Source organism: Scatophagus argus, chromosome 3 (genome assembly GCF_020382885.2).
Source record: "Scatophagus argus isolate fScaArg1 chromosome 3, fScaArg1.pri, whole genome shotgun sequence".
Taxonomy (NCBI): domain Eukaryota; kingdom Metazoa; phylum Chordata; class Actinopteri; family Scatophagidae; genus Scatophagus; species Scatophagus argus.
This window is the reverse complement of record NC_058495.1, coordinates 3,329,422-3,350,108: the sequence shown is the minus strand read 5'-3', so window position 1 is coordinate 3,350,108 and position 20,687 is coordinate 3,329,422. Positions and strand designations below refer to the sequence as shown.

At 40.8% G+C, this 20,687-nt stretch overlaps 1 protein-coding gene across 3 annotated transcripts in view; it reads right to left on the bottom strand.

Annotated features, from left to right (window-relative positions):
- Window positions 1-20,687, bottom strand: part of fbln2 (fibulin 2) — a 59,769-nt gene that overhangs the window by 9,183 nt on the left and 29,899 nt on the right. For 2 of the 3 annotated variants that reach the window (XM_046381656.1, XM_046381650.1), the window contains exons 5-11: window positions 19,651-19,837; window positions 15,411-15,620; window positions 12,577-12,702; window positions 11,105-11,206; window positions 3,796-3,930; window positions 1,848-1,985; window positions 507-650 (exon numbers count right to left, since the gene is read on the bottom strand). In XM_046381656.1, the coding sequence (XP_046237612.1) occupies window positions 507-650; window positions 1,848-1,985; window positions 3,796-3,930; window positions 11,105-11,206; window positions 12,577-12,702; window positions 15,411-15,620; window positions 19,651-19,837 (1,042 nt within the window). The remainder of the gene's footprint in view (window positions 1-506; window positions 651-1,847; window positions 1,986-3,795; window positions 3,931-11,104; window positions 11,207-12,576; window positions 12,703-15,410; window positions 15,621-19,650; window positions 19,838-20,687) is intronic. The other variant, XM_046381665.1, reaches the window with a different exon arrangement.

The window sequence follows — 20,687 nt, the reverse complement described above, 5'->3', positions numbered from 1 at the left end:
AAAGCTCCAGAATACACCTTTGGCATTGTTTCTCAAGCCAACGGGAACTAGCTGACAATGCCAACAATGGCTCTTCCCTTTGATGCCAGGAGGGACATTTTATAATGAAATCATGATGATACTGAGTGAAATTCAGTTATTAAAAAATGTAATTTCATTACAATACTAACTTTATTTTTACTTTTTTAACACTGAACACTCTTGGTACTTAGAATTTTTAGAATTTCTTTTTTCAGTTTCAGTGTTTATTCCAATTTTTACTTATTTTGTCATGTATTATGTATGTGTATATTTATATACTTTCTAGAATTTGGTCTCTATATATCTGACCCTAGCTGGTTAATATTTAGGCTTATTCATCCCTGGCATTTTGTAATTATGTTATTGAGCTCTTGTGTCTTTGTCAAATCAAAAACATCATCAGTGGTTTCATTCACATCTTTCCATAGTTACCAGCCTGCCTCTTCCTTGCTGTTGTGTTGTGTGTGTTAAGAGGTAAATCTCACCGACACACTTGGCTCCATCAGGGCTGGTTTGGTAGCCGTGGCTGCACATTATGACTTTCTTCTTGCATGTGTAAGAGCCCACTGTGTTGATACAGTTAAAACCCGAGCTGCACGCTTCACTCAGGCTGCTGCACTCATTTATGTCTGCAGACACACACACACACACACACACACACACACACAGAATGAAGCCTCAAGACAAAACAATGACATTTCCACTGGAGAATGATTGTTACCAGGTTTAATCCTGATTGACAGACCTAACTATGTCCACTTCCCGTCCAGTCATTTTAACAGAACAATTATGTAACTGTGCATTTACCTGACAGTAATCATGTCTCCCTAATGTCTAGTGGTTCACATCCTCAAGGAACGAACGCCAAACAGTGCTTGAATAGCAGATGCATAAGTCACAAAATTTGCAAAATCATGGGGTTAGAGAGAGGGGTTAGTCTGAAAACTAATAACACGTTTCCAAAACACAAAGTTTACATTTGGAGCCTTCCATTCTCAATGATAGATGTGTAAAGTACAATGTGCAATCATCTACTGGGAGACATTAGGCTTGGTAATTACTTTACATCAGCTGAAGTATGACACACTTTTAAGATGTCAGAAGCACTCAGGGGTGAGCATCATGATATGATGTTTCCCTATGCACTGCTAAACAAACTCAAAGTAATTTAATGAAAAGCAAGATGTCAAGTGTTTCATTTGTGGCTGTTATTGGGGATTATGTGCTAGACTATTTCCTGAATTGTCCTCTCGTTGTGAGGTTACCAGCCAAAGAAAGAGACAGACAGAGACAGACAAGTCCATAACTTCTTTGTTTTTACACTGTTTGTTTGTTTCCCCTTGCCTAGAGTCTTCAGTAGTTGAAGTAATTTCATGTTTAATTGATAGATATGCCTGATATCTCTAAGTATGCATTATGATTAGAGCACCAGGCTGCCCTGAACTTTTGATTTAAAGCGACTATAGTTACGTACCAAACAACGTACCAAAAAACAATGGGAAATGTGTCTCTGGTAGTAAACCAGAAGAGAACTAGCAGTTGAATCTTTACAGAGCTTTGAGATGAAACTCATTGTTTAGCTCCCCAGCCAGGCCCTCCATATAAAATGAATGGGCTTGTGCGAAGGTCCATATGGATGCACATGCATGCTCTCCAACATAAACACATGACCGTCTTCACTGTTATTCACCTGATCCCCTTTCTCACATGTGGGGGCTCTTTCACTGACGCTAGCTACCTCTTAGCCAGCAACTTGAGCCTCCTGGCTATCATTCATCTCTTGAGTTTCTGTTAGCCAGCGGAGAGCAGCACTGATAGTCTCTTACCAATACAATTGCCATGGGAGTCCTGTGTGAAGCCGCTGACACACTTATTTTTGGGATTACACAGGAAAGAGCCCACTGTGTTCTCACACACAAAGCCCGTACCACAGTTATGGGCCCGCAGAACACATTCATCGATGTCTGGAAGACAGAACAGATAAACACACATTCAATGTGTCATCTTGACAAATTAATCTACATTTTATTAAACTGTGAAGGGTTTAAATGTGCTGCCAACTGTCTGAGGTTCAGTCCCAAAACAGAAGGTGGCACTGTGACCCAAGCACAGAATGATCATGTGCAGCATCCCAGGAATTCAAACTTTCACTCTGACAGTGTTTAGATCGGGGAAGAATTCCGCTCTTGTTAAAACATCACTTGTTTCAACTCTGAAATTAACAGAAGTTGAACAAAACTTGATAAATGACAGTTATTGAATCTCATGAGCGATTGGTGGAGTTTAAATGGAAGAACTGTTCTGTTGCACAGCAAGTAAATTTCTCAGGGGTTCACATTATATTGGCTCATCTGAGACACGTCCTGTGGCACATAGGCGGAAGGTCTTAATTTGGGTTTTTCTCTAGCAATCATCATCAGATGCGCATATCCCTCCTTTCTTTCATGCAGCTAATTAGTTTTTCCCCTGTTGGATGGTCGACTAAATATTACCTTCATTATCTAGCCACACTGATTAGTCCTCCCTGGTGCCAAGTGTTGATGACACGAGTCACAGAGCTTTAAAAAGCTTTTACACCAGTGCAATGCTGCCTCTCTGTGTGATTATCTTATCACATACTGAACCTGGGCATCTGCTGAAACACAAATATCATAGTAGGGCCAAAAAACTTAATCATAAATCTTAAAGCAGCCTTTCTGACTGAGCTGTGCTGAAATGATGACCTCAGACACAACGTCACAGAACAATATGGAACCTTAGAATGCAAACAATCCATACAGCTCTCTGGTTTCTACAGGACTTGTGCAGATTTTTGTTGACTGTATTAATCTAAACTGAACCTAAGCTGTGTAAACATATCCTACTTCTGTTAAAAAGCCTCAATAACACCATCAGTAATGCCAGGACACTTAAATAACCCCAACACCATGATGCACTACACTACACTGCTCTTGTACTCAGGGATTTGCAGGTGCCCAAGGGGCCCTTTAATGACATATTATTCGTGGTTTCCGTTGGTACAATTAGGAAGAGCAATAGGGGGGATGTGATGACAAACTTTAGGGCCAGAATAGCTTGTGTGTGCGTGCATGAGCATCTATTACACAGTGCTTCAGTTTGAACCAGGGCTGTTGGACTTTTGTGCTGCTGGTTGCTGGATCCTCTGGCAACACTAAGTAACACACTCCATCATGAGCCTCGGCCAAACATAAGTGCCAAGTTGTGTTATGAGGTGTAAATACAATGAAGGTAAAGTTGAGAACCTCACAATGTGAAGGCTGCAGCTACATATGAATGACTATTTTGGGTTTCAGCTGGTTGCAGCAGAAGTCATCGTGTCCAATACCAGTGAAGGCAGTGGCCTTCATGTAGTGAGGTGATGAATATGGATGTGCATGTGTAGTAGCCCTTATGTTTTCATGCAAGAGACTGGAGATCATCACAGACCTGTCATATCTGTTGTAACCACATTTTCTTTCTATAAAAAAAATCTTGTCTTTTTAAGAAACATCGGTATTGGAAAATGCAGAAAACAATCCAGGCATTTTCAGAATTGTTCAAAATTGACGCTACTGTCTGTCAGAAGTGCTGAGGTTTTGCTTTACTGTCCTTTCCGTCTTATTTCTTTTCTCTTACCACTAAAAAGAAGTAAAAATTCCTGTGCTGCATACTGAACAAGACATCATCAGCGTTACTGACTACGACTTTAGTGGCTCTGGAAATGACTGCTGGGTAAATTGGCTTAATGAAATACATCAGAAACAATGAACTCACCCTCACAAACACTGTTCCTCAGCTGGTAGCCTGCAGGACAAGTGACTTGCAGCTCGCATACAAATGAACCTACTGTGTTCATACATTGCTCTCTGGGCTGACAACTGTGGGTGTTGGTCGCACACTCGTCCACATCTGCAGAGAAGGAACAAGGGTGACTGTGTGTGAAATGTCAGGGAGGGGGGCACAGAGGGGTGTATGACCATGAGGTGGAGGTGAAGCAGACGCTCAGACGTTGTTGATGGACAGGCTCTGACTGTCACCCATGACAAAGCTCAATGAGTCAGCAGCGGATGGACGTCAGCAAAATAAAAAAGCGAACAAAGGAAGCCATTTTTACATCTAGCAGTTAGAGACATACCAGGAAATTGCATGTTTTGCTTGTGCCTGTGTGACAATCACTAGCTGAAAGTTTGTCATGACACCCTCAGCCTGAGACACTTGCACTAAAATTCAGCTGAAAACACAGCCATTTGTGCAGCAAACTCAGGAAAATGGATTTCAAATTCATGGTGAATATTTTCTTTACTAGTAAAATGAAGAAAAAACGAATCTCTAAAGGAGCTGATCGGCAGGAGAACAGAGCACTGGGAACTTGCATGTACAAAACAAGTTCTAGTAGTAATTCTGAAGATTAAAGCTGCACTAATCAATAATTTTATGGATCAAATTGCTATGTAATGTATACAGTTAAAAGGGTCACTGACACACTCAATCACCCCTCATAACCCTGCAAATTTAATGTCTTGGCTCAGATTTGGTTCAGATGTTCGGTCTCTTATCCATATACAGACAGACAGCTGTTTCAAGAAACTGATAAACCCCCCCCCCCCCCCATAGTTTGACAATAGTTTGTTCATGTCTGTTATAACAACTTAATGCAGTGATAATATGTCAGTGGTTTGTTTACAGGTTATTCCACATCCATTAAAGGTGCTATAATAACATAGCATTTCGCATCTAAACTGGATGGCACTGCCTTGGTCAGGTAGCTGCACAATGATACAGCTAAATAGTAGATGATCTAGTCTACACACACACACATACGCACACACACTGCAAATACTATTTGTTAGCTCATTCCTCAACACAGTCTCCAGTAGCTGCATGACCTCAAGAGTTAACATGGGCAGAGGTTCCTAGTATGAGCAAAATATCAGCAATGATAGTAACACAGATGCTCTTCCACTTAATTTAGATATGTTCAAAATGACAAAATGAATTGATTTGATTGGCCAAGGGCAAAGAAACAATGGTTTTCTGGTCCACAGACAGGATGTGCCACCAAAGTGGTTGAAATTCAGGTTTCTCCTGTTCCATATTTTTTCTCCAAACAGAGTACAGGCAGAAAAAAATGGCAGTTCTGTCTGGACTAAATGAGGTTTGTTCTTATTCCCACTGACACTGCACACATTACTTTCAGAAAATGTGCCCTGGAGTGCTGTTTGATGAGCCATTATACCAACTTTGGACAATGACTGTTTTGTAAATCCCAAAGCACATTTAAAATAACAGATCCTGGCAAAAGCTAGATAAAATTTTGCTTGTTATGCCTATTAGGATGAAATAGAATACACAGTTGCAAACCTTTAAATCTTTATCAGTGGAACAGCAGTGAAGCCAGTAAACAGGCACTGTTGATTTATGACACTGGTGGGCTCATGACGAGCCAGTGGATCGTTGCTCTGTTGTGGCTCATCTTTATCAAACTAATGCATTCTCTTATCATGCATTGCAGTGCATGGCCGATTAGCTGGATGCTCTGATAGTACTGGACTGGGATTATTGTGTATGCGTGTGTGCGTGTGTGTGTGTGCAGGAGTGTGGCAGTCATCCAGATTTGAAGATCACTCCGAAATATGGTGCATTCCACAGGGAACCTGATGAAAGGTCTTGTACAAATCTGCATGAAGGAGCCAAGGCTATAAAACAAAAGTCAGGAACAAGAGGGGAACATATTCTCCTGTGTTGCCCGTGTATCTATTGGCAGTCCCTTGCTGAAATGTCTTTTTCGGATTTCAAAGCATTTGCTACAGGGAATTTGAATGAACAGTGTGCCTTACAACACCTTTCCACAGAGAGCAGGGTGAGGAAAAACACTGATCTGAGGTTTTGCCTGCTGCATGAGGAACATCCTGCAGCTCTTTTCCCGCAAGGTTTTTCACCTCATACAACTACATAAGTATCAGCTCTAAAAGCACAGGACATACATTTTTAATTTATTTATTTTTTATTATTGTAGTATATAAAGTCTCTGTGGAGCTGCAGCAAAAAAAACATTCATTTTACTCACTAAAATTAACAATTTCCCCTTCTGTGTAACACTGTAGTGTCTACAGGACTCGTGCTGTAATTGCAGTGGTGACATGTTTTTGTTTTAGGGCCTGCCTATGCAAATGTCCCTGTTTGTTCCCCAACCGAGAGACATCTGTTGTCTTCGTTGGGAGGATATTTCCAGGGGCAAATCACACTGAGGACCGCCTCGTCCTCTGGGCCCTGCTCTCCGCCAAGCCTAGGGATGGACGGGAATGTTTCCAATGTTTGCGTATTGCCAGTGGTGCAGAAAGTCGCCTTCTCCTTCTACTCTGGTGGCCAGCATTATTTCCAGTGCGTCATTTGAAAAGGGGGTGGGGGGGTGGAGAAATGCAAGGAAAAAGTGCCTATTGCCTCAAGGTCCCTACCTTCGTCTGGTCCCCAGAAGCAGCCACATTACACAGTAGTGAGGAGTGAAGTGATCCAAAACAAAGTGGAAATAAAGACTCAGTTTTTTGAAAAATACAAATGTTCAGTCGAATGGAGAGGAGAAATAGAAGTTTGAGAAGAATTCCATTAGAGGCCAGAAGAGGTGACGCACTGAGAGGCAACACCATTAGACAAAGAAACAAACACACACCCTCTTAATTTTTCACATTGGACCCACAGACTATGAGATTTTTTGATAAGTTGAAGCTGAGGTGGAAGAAGTCAGCCTTGGCTGATTTCCAGCTTTGGTTTGAGATAGGAGGGTTAGGGTTACACAGATGCAGATTGGAGGAGGGGTGAGGATCACGTACTGGAAACATGATTTCTCAATCATCAGTGACAGGAGAAGTCAGAAGAATGTTTCCTACAAAGGGTGTAGATAAACACAGGTAAACATGTGAACAACTGTTTTTTATGGTTTATCCATAAAAAAGACTCAGGGCTCTAAATTAATCCCAGAGACCAGCACAAAGCACAAGTCCACAAGGTCACTGAAGGTCCAACACCTGCAACTTTCATTCATACACATGCAGAATGCCCAAAAGGGCTGGATGAGGCCAGATACAAACCAGAGGGTGTGGTGATTAATTATCATCCTCCCTACCATTCACATTTTCCATCTCATATCTTTTAACAGCTGAGTCACAGTTATGTTTTATCATTTCACATTCACAAAACAACAATAAATGTACTGTAAAATTTTTCCAGCTGTATTTGTGTCCAGGTACGGCATTGTGCAGCTACCTGACCAAGGCAGTGCCATCCAGTTTAGATGCTAAATGCTATGTTATTATAGCACCTTTAATGGATGTGGAATAACCTGTAAACAAACCACTGACATATTACCACTGTATTAAGTTGTTATACCAGACATGAACAAACTATTGTCAAGCTATTGGGGGGGGGGGGGGGGGGGGGGGGGGGGGGGGGGTTTATCAGTTTCTTGAAACAGCTGTCTGTCTGTCTGTCTTACTATATGCAGAACATACAGAAAAGAATACTGAAACAAACTGCTGCAGAGTGAACGTGAAAACATGCTCTATAATGAAACACTGACTTATGTGAAAGAACTGAATTTTATCAGTTCATCATTTATGTAATACTCTGTGTTGTTAGTGCTTTTAGATCATTGTGTTATGAGTCTCAGTGTCTCAGAGTGCGTGAATCCCAGCAGCACCTTTCAGCCATTATTAACAATGATCCCACATAGATAAACCCCCTCCCCTTCTTTGTGCACAGTAATGTCAGTAATGCACACTGTATGAAGAGAGTCTCTAGCAGTGGCACGGCGTGCATTTGGTGCCTGGGCCTTCAGTGGGGACATACCTGACTTAGTCCACCTCTTCACAACCCAATTATAACCGACCAATCACATGACGGAAGAATGCTGACGCTTCACAGAGCCAGCTAGCTGAGCCCTGGGAAGCATCACAGTGAGGATTCTGATCTGATTGGTTAAAGAAATGGTCAATGGCTAATATAGTTTAAATTGCGTGGGCCAGCACTACTGATTCTGATGGCCCTGGGCAGATTAGACGGACACGGCAACACATAGAGGCTGAAATCTGATTGGACAAAAATCGAACATCCACATACACGTACAGGAAGCGGTGCAGCCGAGAGAAATGCTACGAAGTGAGGAGAATAAACTGTTGGGAATAAATTAATATAATTTCATGGAACAAATATTAGAATTTAGGTTGTAAATGTGTTTAGGCCAGCAGAGAAGGCCTTGCTGGCCCTGATCCCGCCACTGGTCTTTAGCGCTGATTGATGCTTGTTAGCGACAGACAAAAAAACTGTAACATCCTCCACAAGGTTTGGTGGAGCAGGGTAAAATTTTTTCCAGCATCCCAAACCTAAATGTCTTTGTAATGTGTCTACAAAAAGAACCTGGCCTTAGTACAGGATCTCATCCAGGCAATATGAACTGCATGCACTATTTTGAGGAATACAAAACAAATCTAGCCCTGTCTGCAACAGTTTGTTTTTGTCCTCTGAGGGAATTTCATAAACAGGTGAAGGTGGCAACCATATCTGTTGAAGGAAGAAACCACCATGATGTTTGACTCTACGTTGTCAGTGGACTTTTGTGTGTGTGTGAGTGCGTGTGTTTGCCTGGGAAAGAATATCACTTCACAACCTAATGATGAGCAGAGTTAATGTCAGAGCACTGATCAAGTGTGTAATGTTGGGTATTGAACCTGCACATCATGTCCTGGTTGATACAATGGAAAAACTCTCACTTATTCACACTTATCACCATGGGAACAGTTGTTTGTTAAAATCTTACATTCATGTGCATTCACATGTAGCTGAAAAGAGAAAGGAGCAGCTTTATTTACTCTGAAGCCCTGTGAATCAAAGAATCACAGTCATGATATTGGATTAATCACATCCGCATCCCATTGAAATGCTTCCATTTGCTCAACAAATGTCAGATTACTCTACTGCAAACATTCTAGGTCCTTCACAATGTTTTCACAGGCTGTATGATATACAGTCCTCCATAGTTTACTTATACCTTAAATCCTTAAATATCCCGCTCACACTCAAATCTTGCTTTGTTTCATTCCAGTCTAAACCCTAAAGTTGCCCACCCACGTCTTCACATGTGGGAACACTTTTGGGGAGTGAAGTCCTCACTCTGCTCACTGAATGCAGCGATAGGAGGGGGAACTCTAACTCTTATGCAGTTCTTATGCATCCTGAGGTATTATCCCATCTGCTGACAGACAGATTAAATAAACTGAGCCAGGAATGCACTTCCAATGTGTACATTCAAGCCTTCACAATTTAAGCAGCAGATGATCTGAGAAAAAGCATTCATACAATCAAACTGTTTAATTTAACTGTTCACATCACTGCCTTTCTATTACTGGATTGTACGCTCAAAAGTACATGCACTCTAATGTGAGATACACACAAACAACACTCATCGAGCTGGTGTATATTGAATTCCAGAGGTGGACCATATATCACTTTTTTTCACAAAGACAAATTGCTGACAAGTTTTCACCCTGTTTCAAATTCATGAATCCATTTATTAACTACTGCAGCAAATATGTTACTGTAAGGCCACTCGTGGAAAATGGTCTTTGGCATGGTAACAATAGCATTTTCTTCTGGGGAGTTGATGATGTATTTTTGTGATGAATTTTCCCACGATAAAATGTTAACTTGTGTGCAAATGTTTAATCATGTCATTTTATATTGATTACCAGCTTCAATGACCCCAAGACAACATTGCTTGGTGAGCCGTGGTGAGCAATGTAGACTTCAAGTTGTAAAGAAGCATTTAGCTTAACGAGAGTTGCCTCTTTGTATTGACTGTATCTTGGAGAGCAGCAATATGATATATCAGCCTGTAATTAGTATCTGTGAGGGTAGCTGAAATGCCAGACACACCTCTCAGTATTATGTAATAAATTCAACAACAGCACAAACTACAGCTTCCAAAATGACTATAACTGTGTTTCCAAGGCAGAAAAGACAAACATCAACCCAAAAAAAGGCAAAAAAAACTGTAAAGCTTCAGAGTTGGGTGATAATTCTGTCATGCTTTGCCACTATGAGCAATCCTTTCCACATTACACACACCAATTACCTCAGTGTTTATTTAAAAATTACTGAGTTGTGCAGCTTTAATCTATGGAATATATAATACCTATACAAACTACATACCATAAATGCAGTAGTGTAGAAAGTGGAGAAAGGGAAGTATGAGAACACTGGAACTGTGCTTAAATGATAAGTCTGGTGATATTCTAGATTCTTCCTAGCTGAACAGTCAGTCAGAGTAATTTCTCTCACTGGTGGGCTTTTCAAAAGCCACCAACAAGGGCCGACTAGTGCCAGAAACTACGACTGCTCTACGACATTGGCTGATGGCTTGGTGTGTCAGGGCACTTAGTCCATCCATCCATCCATTTTCTATACCGCTTATCCGTCAGGGTCGCGGGGGAGTTGGAGCCTATCCCAGCTGACTTTTTATTTCTGAAGATATTATAATATCAGTTGTGTTACCATGTGGTTCTTCACATGTCTGGAAGCACACACTCAATTATTGTCATTTAAACTACAACAAACCACAGCTGTGAATTGTGACCTTTACCTGTCAGAGGTGCCAAAGTTGTGCAAAGTAATCACATGGAGCTGTATGAAAGAAGGTAGCTAAGTACACAGATGCTATCAGCAGTGTTTGTTATTGCACCTACAGCTGCCACAGAGTAATTGGCTATGGTTGACTAATGCTCCAGGCAACGGTCTCAACTACCAGGAAGTGGAAGCCCAATCAGTGGATGCATTGTTTAGTATCACAAGACCTGCATTTTCCTCCTTCATGAGTGACTGCCTCCAATTAAAAGGTTCCACAGTCTTTGGGCAACCTGCTCCATTGCACTTTTGTTGTTTTATAGCAGAGAATGGTAAAGTTGATGGTGTTGGGTTGTTTGTTACCTTATTCAAACCCTGCTTGAGGGACACAGCTTAAGGGATACATATGAGCAATGTGAATTGCTCCAATTACTGCCAATGGTACCACAGCAAACAGAAGGGCAGCTCTTACCTTCACACGTGTGTCCATCTGTCATCAGTGAGAACCCTGGGAAGCAGGAGCAGTGAGCCTGGCCTGTCATCTCAGTACACTGCTGACTGCAAGGGCCATTTTCTGCAAGGGACAAAAATATGAGCAGCATGAGCACAATCATCTCCGGATTCCACACAGCTACGCCTCCAGGACAGTCATTCACTCATTATGTCTTAAATTCCTCATCCCTGTGCTGTTTCTCTGCTGTCCTGATAATTCATTTCTCTGTTGTCTTGCTCCCTGAGGCTCTCACGAACCCCGCCTTCACACCCTCACACTGATCATCACTCCCTGCAGGAAGGAGCCTCTCATGAGCTATCACATTCAACACAACAGAATCAATTCTCTCTATTTAACAGCTCGATGGTCCTGTCACAAAGAGGCATGGGCCAGGAACTGTTTCCCCACAATTTCTCACCAATACATTCCCCACTAAAGCTCTGCGGTGGTGAAGTGTCGGAAGGCCGTTCGATACATTGATCAGGACATTCTTATAACTAACAATCAGAGCCACTGAAGGAGCTGGGCTTTTGTTGGAGCCTCTAGTAAAGACTCTAGCAGAGTTTACACTTAGTTTACACTTCTGATCTCTCTGACTTGATCAAAATTCAGCTTATGAAGAAGCAACACAGCAGATCAACTATGACTGAGCAGATTATCAGTGAAAGAGCATGCAGACAAGAAACTGTCCCAGTTTTTATTTCTGTTGATAAGGCAGTAGTTTGGGGCAGTTAGACGGCACTTGGACACATCATGTCAGCCATTCTCAGTTATACCTATTTCATTTAGCGCACAAAACTGAACAAGCATAAGAAGTGCTATATATCAACAAAATGTATGGATATTAGCTTTAAGAAACACTGCAGTGGTGGAGCTACAAAACAAGTGACTATTGTTCTAGTCAAACTTGGAACATGCTGTGATATTTTTTATATAAATAATGACTTTAATATTAAAAAAGTTAACTCTAGACATTCTTTCAGAAACAACGTCGGCATTTGTAACTCTAGTTAAATATGTATAGTTGAATATATTCACCTCAAACCTTGGTTGAGAACCAAAATAAACAAAAACAGGGAAGGAGGAGTGGAAGACTAGGGACCATCACAATAAATAATCCATACTCTGACATATATGAACCATATTTCCAAACCTGGGAAAAATGCTGTACTAAACAAATCCTAAAGGCATATACACCAGAAAGGGCAAATGAATTTTTCATGGCGTACACTACTACACAGTATGATTTTACCTGAGGTGGCTCTCTTCTCTTTTTTGTGTTAAGCAGTCTGTAAAACATGAGCCTGAACCTTTCTGAAATCAGCTATGATCTAATATGTAAATTTAATATGAATGCAGAAAAGTGAGCATTTATCATTCAGGGTGACATCACTGTGACAACTGCTGCATACACTGATGTCACCTGCATTGCAGTGTAAGGTTGCCATTACCTGCACAAGGACTGAGGTGCCCAGGGTTTGTGGTGGCTCTACTGGTTGTGGTAGTGGTAGTTGTGGTTTGTGTTGGGACCACATCAGGTCTGTCCTCTCTGACTGCATTGTCCTCATCGGGGCTCACTGCACATCAGAAACACAGCAGAGACCATGTGAGGCACTCCACCTGACTGAAGAGTTAACATGCAAAAGTGCTAAAGGAATAAATACGTCCAACACAGTTTTACTGTGGGTCAAAACAAAATACAGGATAGTCTATATGGACACAAATTCCATTTTGCGTTGACTCATCACGACCCTCTTTTGTGCCTCTTTTTTGCATTTAGATAGATAGTGATGTTAGTAGTGAGCTCATGAAGTACTGATAATATTTAATCTTAAGGATTCTTGCACTTGTTGTACTGACTGTCCCATAAAAAAAATGCTCAGAATGAATCTTACTGAGCTGCTGTGATACTGGGTTGATGGTGATGGTGGTGGCATACTTAAAAACCCACAGAGGACACTGCACAATGAATGAAAGCAGTTCAACTCACATGTTCCTGATGACGGCAATTATGTAAAAGAGGAATATTCCACATAACATCTATTTCCTAATGACAACATATAATTTGCCACACGTTGAATGTTTTTGTCATTAAACTTTATATAAAGCAGAGAGGTCTGTGAATAAATGGTCTTTCATTTGAGGTTGTGTGGAATTTTAATGAGCCTGGTTAAATGGCTTATGCTCAACGCCATAAGTATGATGATGAAATCTGTTGTTAGCTTAACCACAGCGTAATCACGGTATAATAATCACAACTTTTATTGTTTGGCAGTTCCCTCATCTTCTGTCATAAAATTCCATTCAGACATTTGTATTTTAGTAAAGGTCAAACAGGAGACACCATTTCAGAAAATGTGAAAAAGACTACCCAAACAGTTTGAACACAACAGTAACAGAACAAACTCTATAGCCCTGTTCATACTGCCAGCTCAAATTCACTTTTGGCATATTTACATTGTGTCCAAATTGATTTCAGAAAGTTTGGAGAGCAAAAAACAGCCTGAAATGTGATTTTTGTTTGTGATAAACATTTGGAGTTTTGAAATGGGTTACAGGCTGGTTTTCTGCATATGGGCCTCAGTCTGGATGCTCAAAGACTTGGATTTCAAAGTCTTCTGCGTCACCTGCACTCAAGTCAACGTTAAATACATACTGATGGCAGAGCATCAGCAGGCAAAAGAAAAGAACGCAGTGATGTCTGTCAAGGCAAATGGCCGCCCATACAGAGCCGGGGTCTGCTCTGAGGTTTCTGCCTTCTAAAAGGCAGTTTTTCCTTGACGCTATCGCCAAGTGCTTGCTCAAGGGGGAATTTTGGGTTCTCTATATTACAATTTAAGTAAAGAGTTTGGTCTAGACCTGCTCTAATTGGAAAGTGTCAGGAGATAACATTTGTTGTAAACTGGCGCTATATAAATAAACTGAGCTGAAACTGAATTGCTGGTCAGTTTGTCTATAAGTAAACTTTTCTCCCACTGAGCAAATTGAATTGAATTGATTTTCAGTACTATGGACAGCATCACACCTACACTTGCAGCCTTTAATTAATTCCACCATTTCAAAACACAAAGGTGCACATCCCTAAGTTTGAGTAATGTTATACCAAAATATTAAGTAAGAACCTATTAAATTACTTGCCACCATAGCTCATGTGACATGTACAAATCTTACATGCTTCAGGTGTCACGGTGTAACCTGACTATTCATTATCATTTAATTTCACTTTTTCTTTTCTTTTTTTAGAATCATACTTTTCTAAAATAGACAACAAGTGACTTACAAATAGGATAACTTTAATGATACATGGTTCAAGCACAAGGTTAGCCCTAGTATACAGGACTGATTACTTGTTGGCGTTTGGAACAGACTAAAAGTTGCAGTAAAATATAAAATAATAATCTCATCATCAATGTTTAGAATAACATATGATGGAATACAGTATACAATAACTAAGTACAAGTTACTTAAGTAATTCCTTCTGAAATCCATCTATAGAGATAAAAACAGATTAGTTTGTCATCAGAGGTACAGGGTAGTGTTACCCTGGCATTATTTTCAGATTAGACTTCCAGATATCTGGTTGTATTATGTAACAGCCAGTGTTTTTGGACAAGGACACCTCAGTTTGAATTTTGATAATCTTCACCGTCTCAAGGGGGGACCCCAAACTTAATGGAAGTCCAATAGTAAATCCCTTGGGTACCTCTTACTGGTTCAGTGGGAAAATATTTAAAGTGTACAGTCACCAGGTACTTGTACTCTTTCAGTTAGTGTAATCCCACTGGACTGGTTGCACTAATATTTTTAACTTAATTGTCACAACAGGAAAAACACAAGTGGACTCGATGACAATAATGATGGTGCAGGTCCTTTAATGGTCCCAGTAACAGTGAACCAGCATGTACAACAGCAAGCCTTCCTCTAAGAGGAATATCATAATGGTTAATACTGTGAGATTCCTGCCACGACTTCTCAAAAAGTCTGCTGTGTAACCAGTCCAAAAAATACTAAAGAGAAGCATTGCTCACTGCCATGTTTTGATGACATCTAAACGCATCAATGATGAGTTTGTGCAAACCAGAATTTTAGAGAGCAATGTTTACATGTCACAAAATCCATTTTTTTCTTGGAATAAACCAGGCTTCTTCTATGAGTTTTTGCAGGACGGAGCATACCTGGTTCATTTATTTATTTATTTTCACCAAATTCTTGATTGTACAAGCAAAACCAGATGACTCAGGTCAGAGAGTACCCGTTTGAAACCTTGCATGGTGAGTTACAGTACCTGGTGCACAAGAGTGTCCATCTTGCTGCAGGATGTAGCCCTGGTGACAACCACAGCGGTAGGAGCCCCAGATGTTGGTGCATGTGTGCTGGCATAGCTGGCCCAGGTAGAGCTGACACTCATCCACATCCTCATGCTCCTCCACTGCATTAGCAGTTTCATCTGTAGCACTGATGGAGAAGGCCTCCTTGGGGAACTTGCTATCTAAGACTTGAAGGAGTGAGAGAAAAAAAGGAAGTGGTGGTGGTGGTGGGGTCTCCAATTAGATACAGCACCAGATTGGCTGTAGAATTTATCCTGCACACTTACCTCATGAAACTGACTTGAAGACACAAAATAACATCTGCTCCTGCTTTGCATTTACATTCAGAGCATTTAAGTGATGCTTCTATTCCTAAATTACTATCATTACAAGAAACCACCACCACTAACAAGTGCAATGGTCAGGGATGTAGTGGAACTGTTATGACAGCAGGACACTAATGTGAGAGTGAAGTGCTGGGAAAAGAAATGCGTGAAATGCTAAGCACTTTTAGAGAGCAATTAGAGTGAGTAGAGAGGGATAATCATTTATGGGAATGACACGAGGCACTTACTGAAAATATGTTTTTTAGCTTACTGCTTCTATCACAATTTAATCACTGCATGTCCAAAATATACAACTTCTGTGCTTAAACAATTTCCATGAGGTTTTCTCTGACTGCTAGGGTCGTACATACACACATCTTTCAAACTTGACGTCCACAGTTTGCTGTGCAGACCTTCTCTTACAAACCTGTAATCTCTGAGCCCAAGAAGAAGTAATTCAAGCAGTGTTATTTCAGCCATCCTGCCATCCTCAGACTTGACCTTCCTCATGTTAATGAGGAGGTAACTATGACTAGTAAACTGATCTTCATGTGTCAAATTGGTGCAGTGGGAATATTGTCTGATCCATACTGCCTCAAAACACTCAAAACACACTGCACATGAACATGTCACTTCAGTATACATACGGGAAGGGGTGATGGGTCCAGTTGTGGTATTTAAGTAAATATTTCTCACAGTCCTTACCTGGGGTTTAAATTCAGAGGAGCAAGGCGATAAAATGTTTCCTGTTTTAATTAAAAAGCGGTGAGTCATAAGACTGAAAAAATATCCCTCATGGAAATAATTACAGTGCATCTCATCCATATTTTCATCCATAAAACACTCAAAGTAAATGCATCCTTCATGCATCCTTTCAGAGAGAGAGACAGAGAGAGAAAATGTGTGCATGTGTTTGTGTGTGTATGTGTGTGTGTTTGTGTGTGTGTATGAGAGAGAGAGAGAGAGAAAGAGAGAGAGTTATACACACACAGTAACTGAGAGCTTGAACAGTTTTTGCAGCTCCTAAACCTTTCACAGCTTTCAGCAGGTTAATTTATTCCCACTTCAGGATGACATCATTCAAATTTCCCCTTTATAGCTCAAGGAAATGAGCTGCAGTCAATGGTTAGAACAGAGCCTATTAAAGGGCAGGATTAGGAGGAATTCCTCTGATGTTGTGAATGAAATAACAGGTTAAGGAAAGCAGTGAGGAGGCTGACCTTACCTCATCATCATACTTGGACACAACTACCATTAGAGGACAACCACGAAGGTTGACTAATAAGAAACTGCAACTCCACACTGTGCGTCTGGTCCCACTACACAATCTAGATAGCTGAACAAGTCTAGCAAGGCTCTAATCAATGATTTTGGTGAAAACACTTTGCTCTTGAACTTCCTGTGCTTTCGTGAGGGGGATTTAATGCTCTAATTCTACAGGGGAGTACAAACATACTAACAAATGCATTGTAATGCTGTAATCTTTTTAAATCTTATTTCACCCATCACACCTCTGATGTCATTAATGGAAAACATGTGGATCCTTTCTCATGGAGCTTACAGCTGCAAACAAGATATGTGGGTCATGTTCAGAGGGCAGTGCACTGAACAGAAGCAGAAGTGCTCACAAACTGGTTCAGCCACGGTGTTGTAGGGATAGGAAGATACAAATGGGTGTTGGAAAGTTTTTTGCATTGAGGCATGTTTATCCTGAACCTCAGCTGCTTGAAAACTCATTGATGTAAATGTCACTGGCATTAGGTACTTGATGGATCAGAGACAGAGGAAAACTTTGCTGGCACAAGTAAAGAGACAACAGCCTGAGCTGCCATCTGTTCCTGATTCATCGCAGCTTGCATAAATCTTTCCCCATTACTCTGAATGGTAACGTGACTCCTGACCAATCAGCCATGAGCATCTGTCTTTTGGGAAGCTCAAACTCGGCCCACACGCTACCCTTGACACAAACTTCAATAAGAACAAAGTACTGATGACCCAGTACAGTGCACAGTTTGTCGAAGCTAGTTACAGTAAATATATTTTGTAAGTAAAGAGGCAGAATTGTTTTTGTGAGTGTGAGAAAATGTCCTAACTGGTTTCCCTTAATAGCACTATAATAGTACAACTGGTTCAAAGATTCCTGTGGAGAAATAGAAGAAACTATTCACAGCTGCAAAACATTACACAAATGGCAGGTTGCGGTTACGTCCTCTTAAGAATGATCTCCGAAAGCAAAATATTAAATCTTTTACTTCTTGGCATTTTTTTAAAGAAACTTTGACTGGCAGTAACATTCCAGTCATTTAACTGATACAACATCCCATCCAGTCAGATCAATATTGTGAAGGAGAGATGTTCCTACACAGTTTTTTCTTTCACAATACCAATTCGAATACCTGAACTTTGTTTATCTGCCAGTATTGAGTACTGAGCCATTACCACTGTGTTTCAAAAAGAGGTATAAATTATTAAGTTTCTAAACAGCTGTTAACCATGTATGAATGCTAGGAATGTGCTTGAAGTATTGGCTGCTTGCACAGTAAAAAAAAACATCTTAAGTTGCATACAGGTGTACAAGGTGCTTTTGGGAAGACGCAAGATCTTGTTACTAATAAATAAATTAGGAACTATCAGATTGGTACATAGACTTGTGTACCGATCTAGCATTTTAGGCTGTATCAGGTGCCTATCTGATACTGCTCTCAGCTTGTATGATTTCTCCACCAACAGCAAGACCTCAGTGCTTGATGGGAACAATGATGCATTTCAAGTCTTATGATAGTATACCAGAGAAGTCGACAAAAGAATAAATGTAGTGAAGTTGATCATTTCTAATGAGTCTAAAGAGACTGAATAAATGAATTCCAAATATAATATATAACAAAAGAGTCTCATTTGTATTTAATTCTCGCCCATATTATGAAGCATACCACATATGCTGACTTATGACATATCAGTTAAGGAAACATAACCTATGTCTTGTATTTGTTCTCCACTTTTGTTGCTTGCAATGTTGCAAAGACAACTGGAGTGCTACCAATCTCACCGGAAAACAGCAAGTTTATTCATTCATTTAGTCTAAAATGGAGACCAGGTAGAAATAGCACTGCCAACCTGATCACCATCAATCAGCCTTCAGTTTCCTAGAAGATTCTGTGACATGTGGCTGATAGAATTACATAGTGAAAGTGAGGTTTGGGTGGGGGGGACCATTCTAAACATCGATGGTGTCATTATTCTATAGCCATTAAGGAACAAGTATCTGTGACTAAGGACTAAGTTAAATAAATGATTCAGTCAGGATCCAGTTAAGGTTTATCCTGCATAGACTGGAAAGTCTGCTGGAAACTATCCAATGTGACAGCACTTTTTCTCAGTTCTCCAGCCAACTGTTGATTTCTACTTAGAAAACAATATACTATGACAATTAGGATAGTACATACTTAATACAATTAATGTGCTGTATGGAACAGGGATCAATCTCAAGCCCACATAGCTAATCCTGCTAAATTACACACCTCAAAGTTCATCCTTTGCCTAAAAATCAAATTTTCCAGCACTTTCAGGACTTCTCATCTATGTGGCTTAAAAGTTAACTTTTTGGGGTTTTGTTTTATGACAAGTAGGCAAATTCCATTTGCTTATGAAGATCATGCGATCAAGTGATCATGTGGTTGATTGCCTGCTAGATGGACAATGAGTTCTATATTTTTTGTTAGGTGAGCTTATGAGCTCCTTCTTCTCTTGCCCTTTTCTCCAGAGCAGCTTTGGCTCCAAGGGCTGTTTGAAGCATACAGTAAATCCTAACCCTACCAATATGCATGATGAATGTGTTTTCCATGTTGAAAGCTCCATGGCAGTTAAACATTGCTGTGCAGTGGGGAACAGATACCTTTTCTGGGCACAGATGTTGGACTGGGCATCTGCTTTCTCCTCAGAGGCATCTGGCTTGGACCTTCCTCTTCCTCGCAGCAGGTGAGGAAGACATGACCACATGGATAGCCCAGGTATTGGTGGGCAACACAACCCCGTCCTTCACTGCGCACTCTTAAGCCAAGGGCACAGCAGCTGCAGCACACCTGCCCATCCAGACAAAACAGCAGAACTTATTAGGAGTGTGTCACTGGGGTGCCTTTCACATCTCTAATCACCACCTCTTTATACAATCCTTCACTTTTAGCCCTGTTCAGTAAACAGCAGGGGAGGGGGAGACATAATAGTTAAACAGGCAAGTAGGCCAGTTCATCCCCGCAAACACACTGCAAAGGATTTCAGCTGCTGCCTCAAGCTGAAACACATGCCATGCAAAGAAAACCAGACTTTCACCTTTTTTATACCTTCCTGTAAAACAATGACTTGGCACAATGGTTCGGCTCAGCTGCCTCAACACATGAACAGTTGGCTCGAGGGCCAAACCACTGGGTTTCCTCTTGGAGAAACAGGCAGTGCTATTTGATCTGACTGTGAGCAGAGGCATGATTCCCATTTCCATATGGAAGTATTCACAGGTTTGAAGGATGCATACAGAAATGGGAGACGTTGGCCGTTCTTCACTAACATACTTCAAGATGTTTGCCAATAAACACAAATAAATTGTCTGACCTTTACAAAAGCCTCTCTGCTGGCACAGGTATCTGAAATTGAAATCTCACTCTGGCCAAAACAACGATGCATTCCTGAGGATGTTTAAACAGTCTGAAATACACTTGCGTTTCACCATTATCATGGCAGTTCCAAAAGATTCACAGTATATCCTACTAGTCATACACTACCTAACTCACAAAACGAGCTCATGTTGTGTTCTACAAGAAAATGTAACTTCATTTAATCAGTTCAGTGTTTGTTTAATGGAGAACTCAGTGACCAGAAAATGTGTGTGCCATCCAGCCATGGCATCATGTCTTTCAGTCATGACTCAGCCATCTTCCT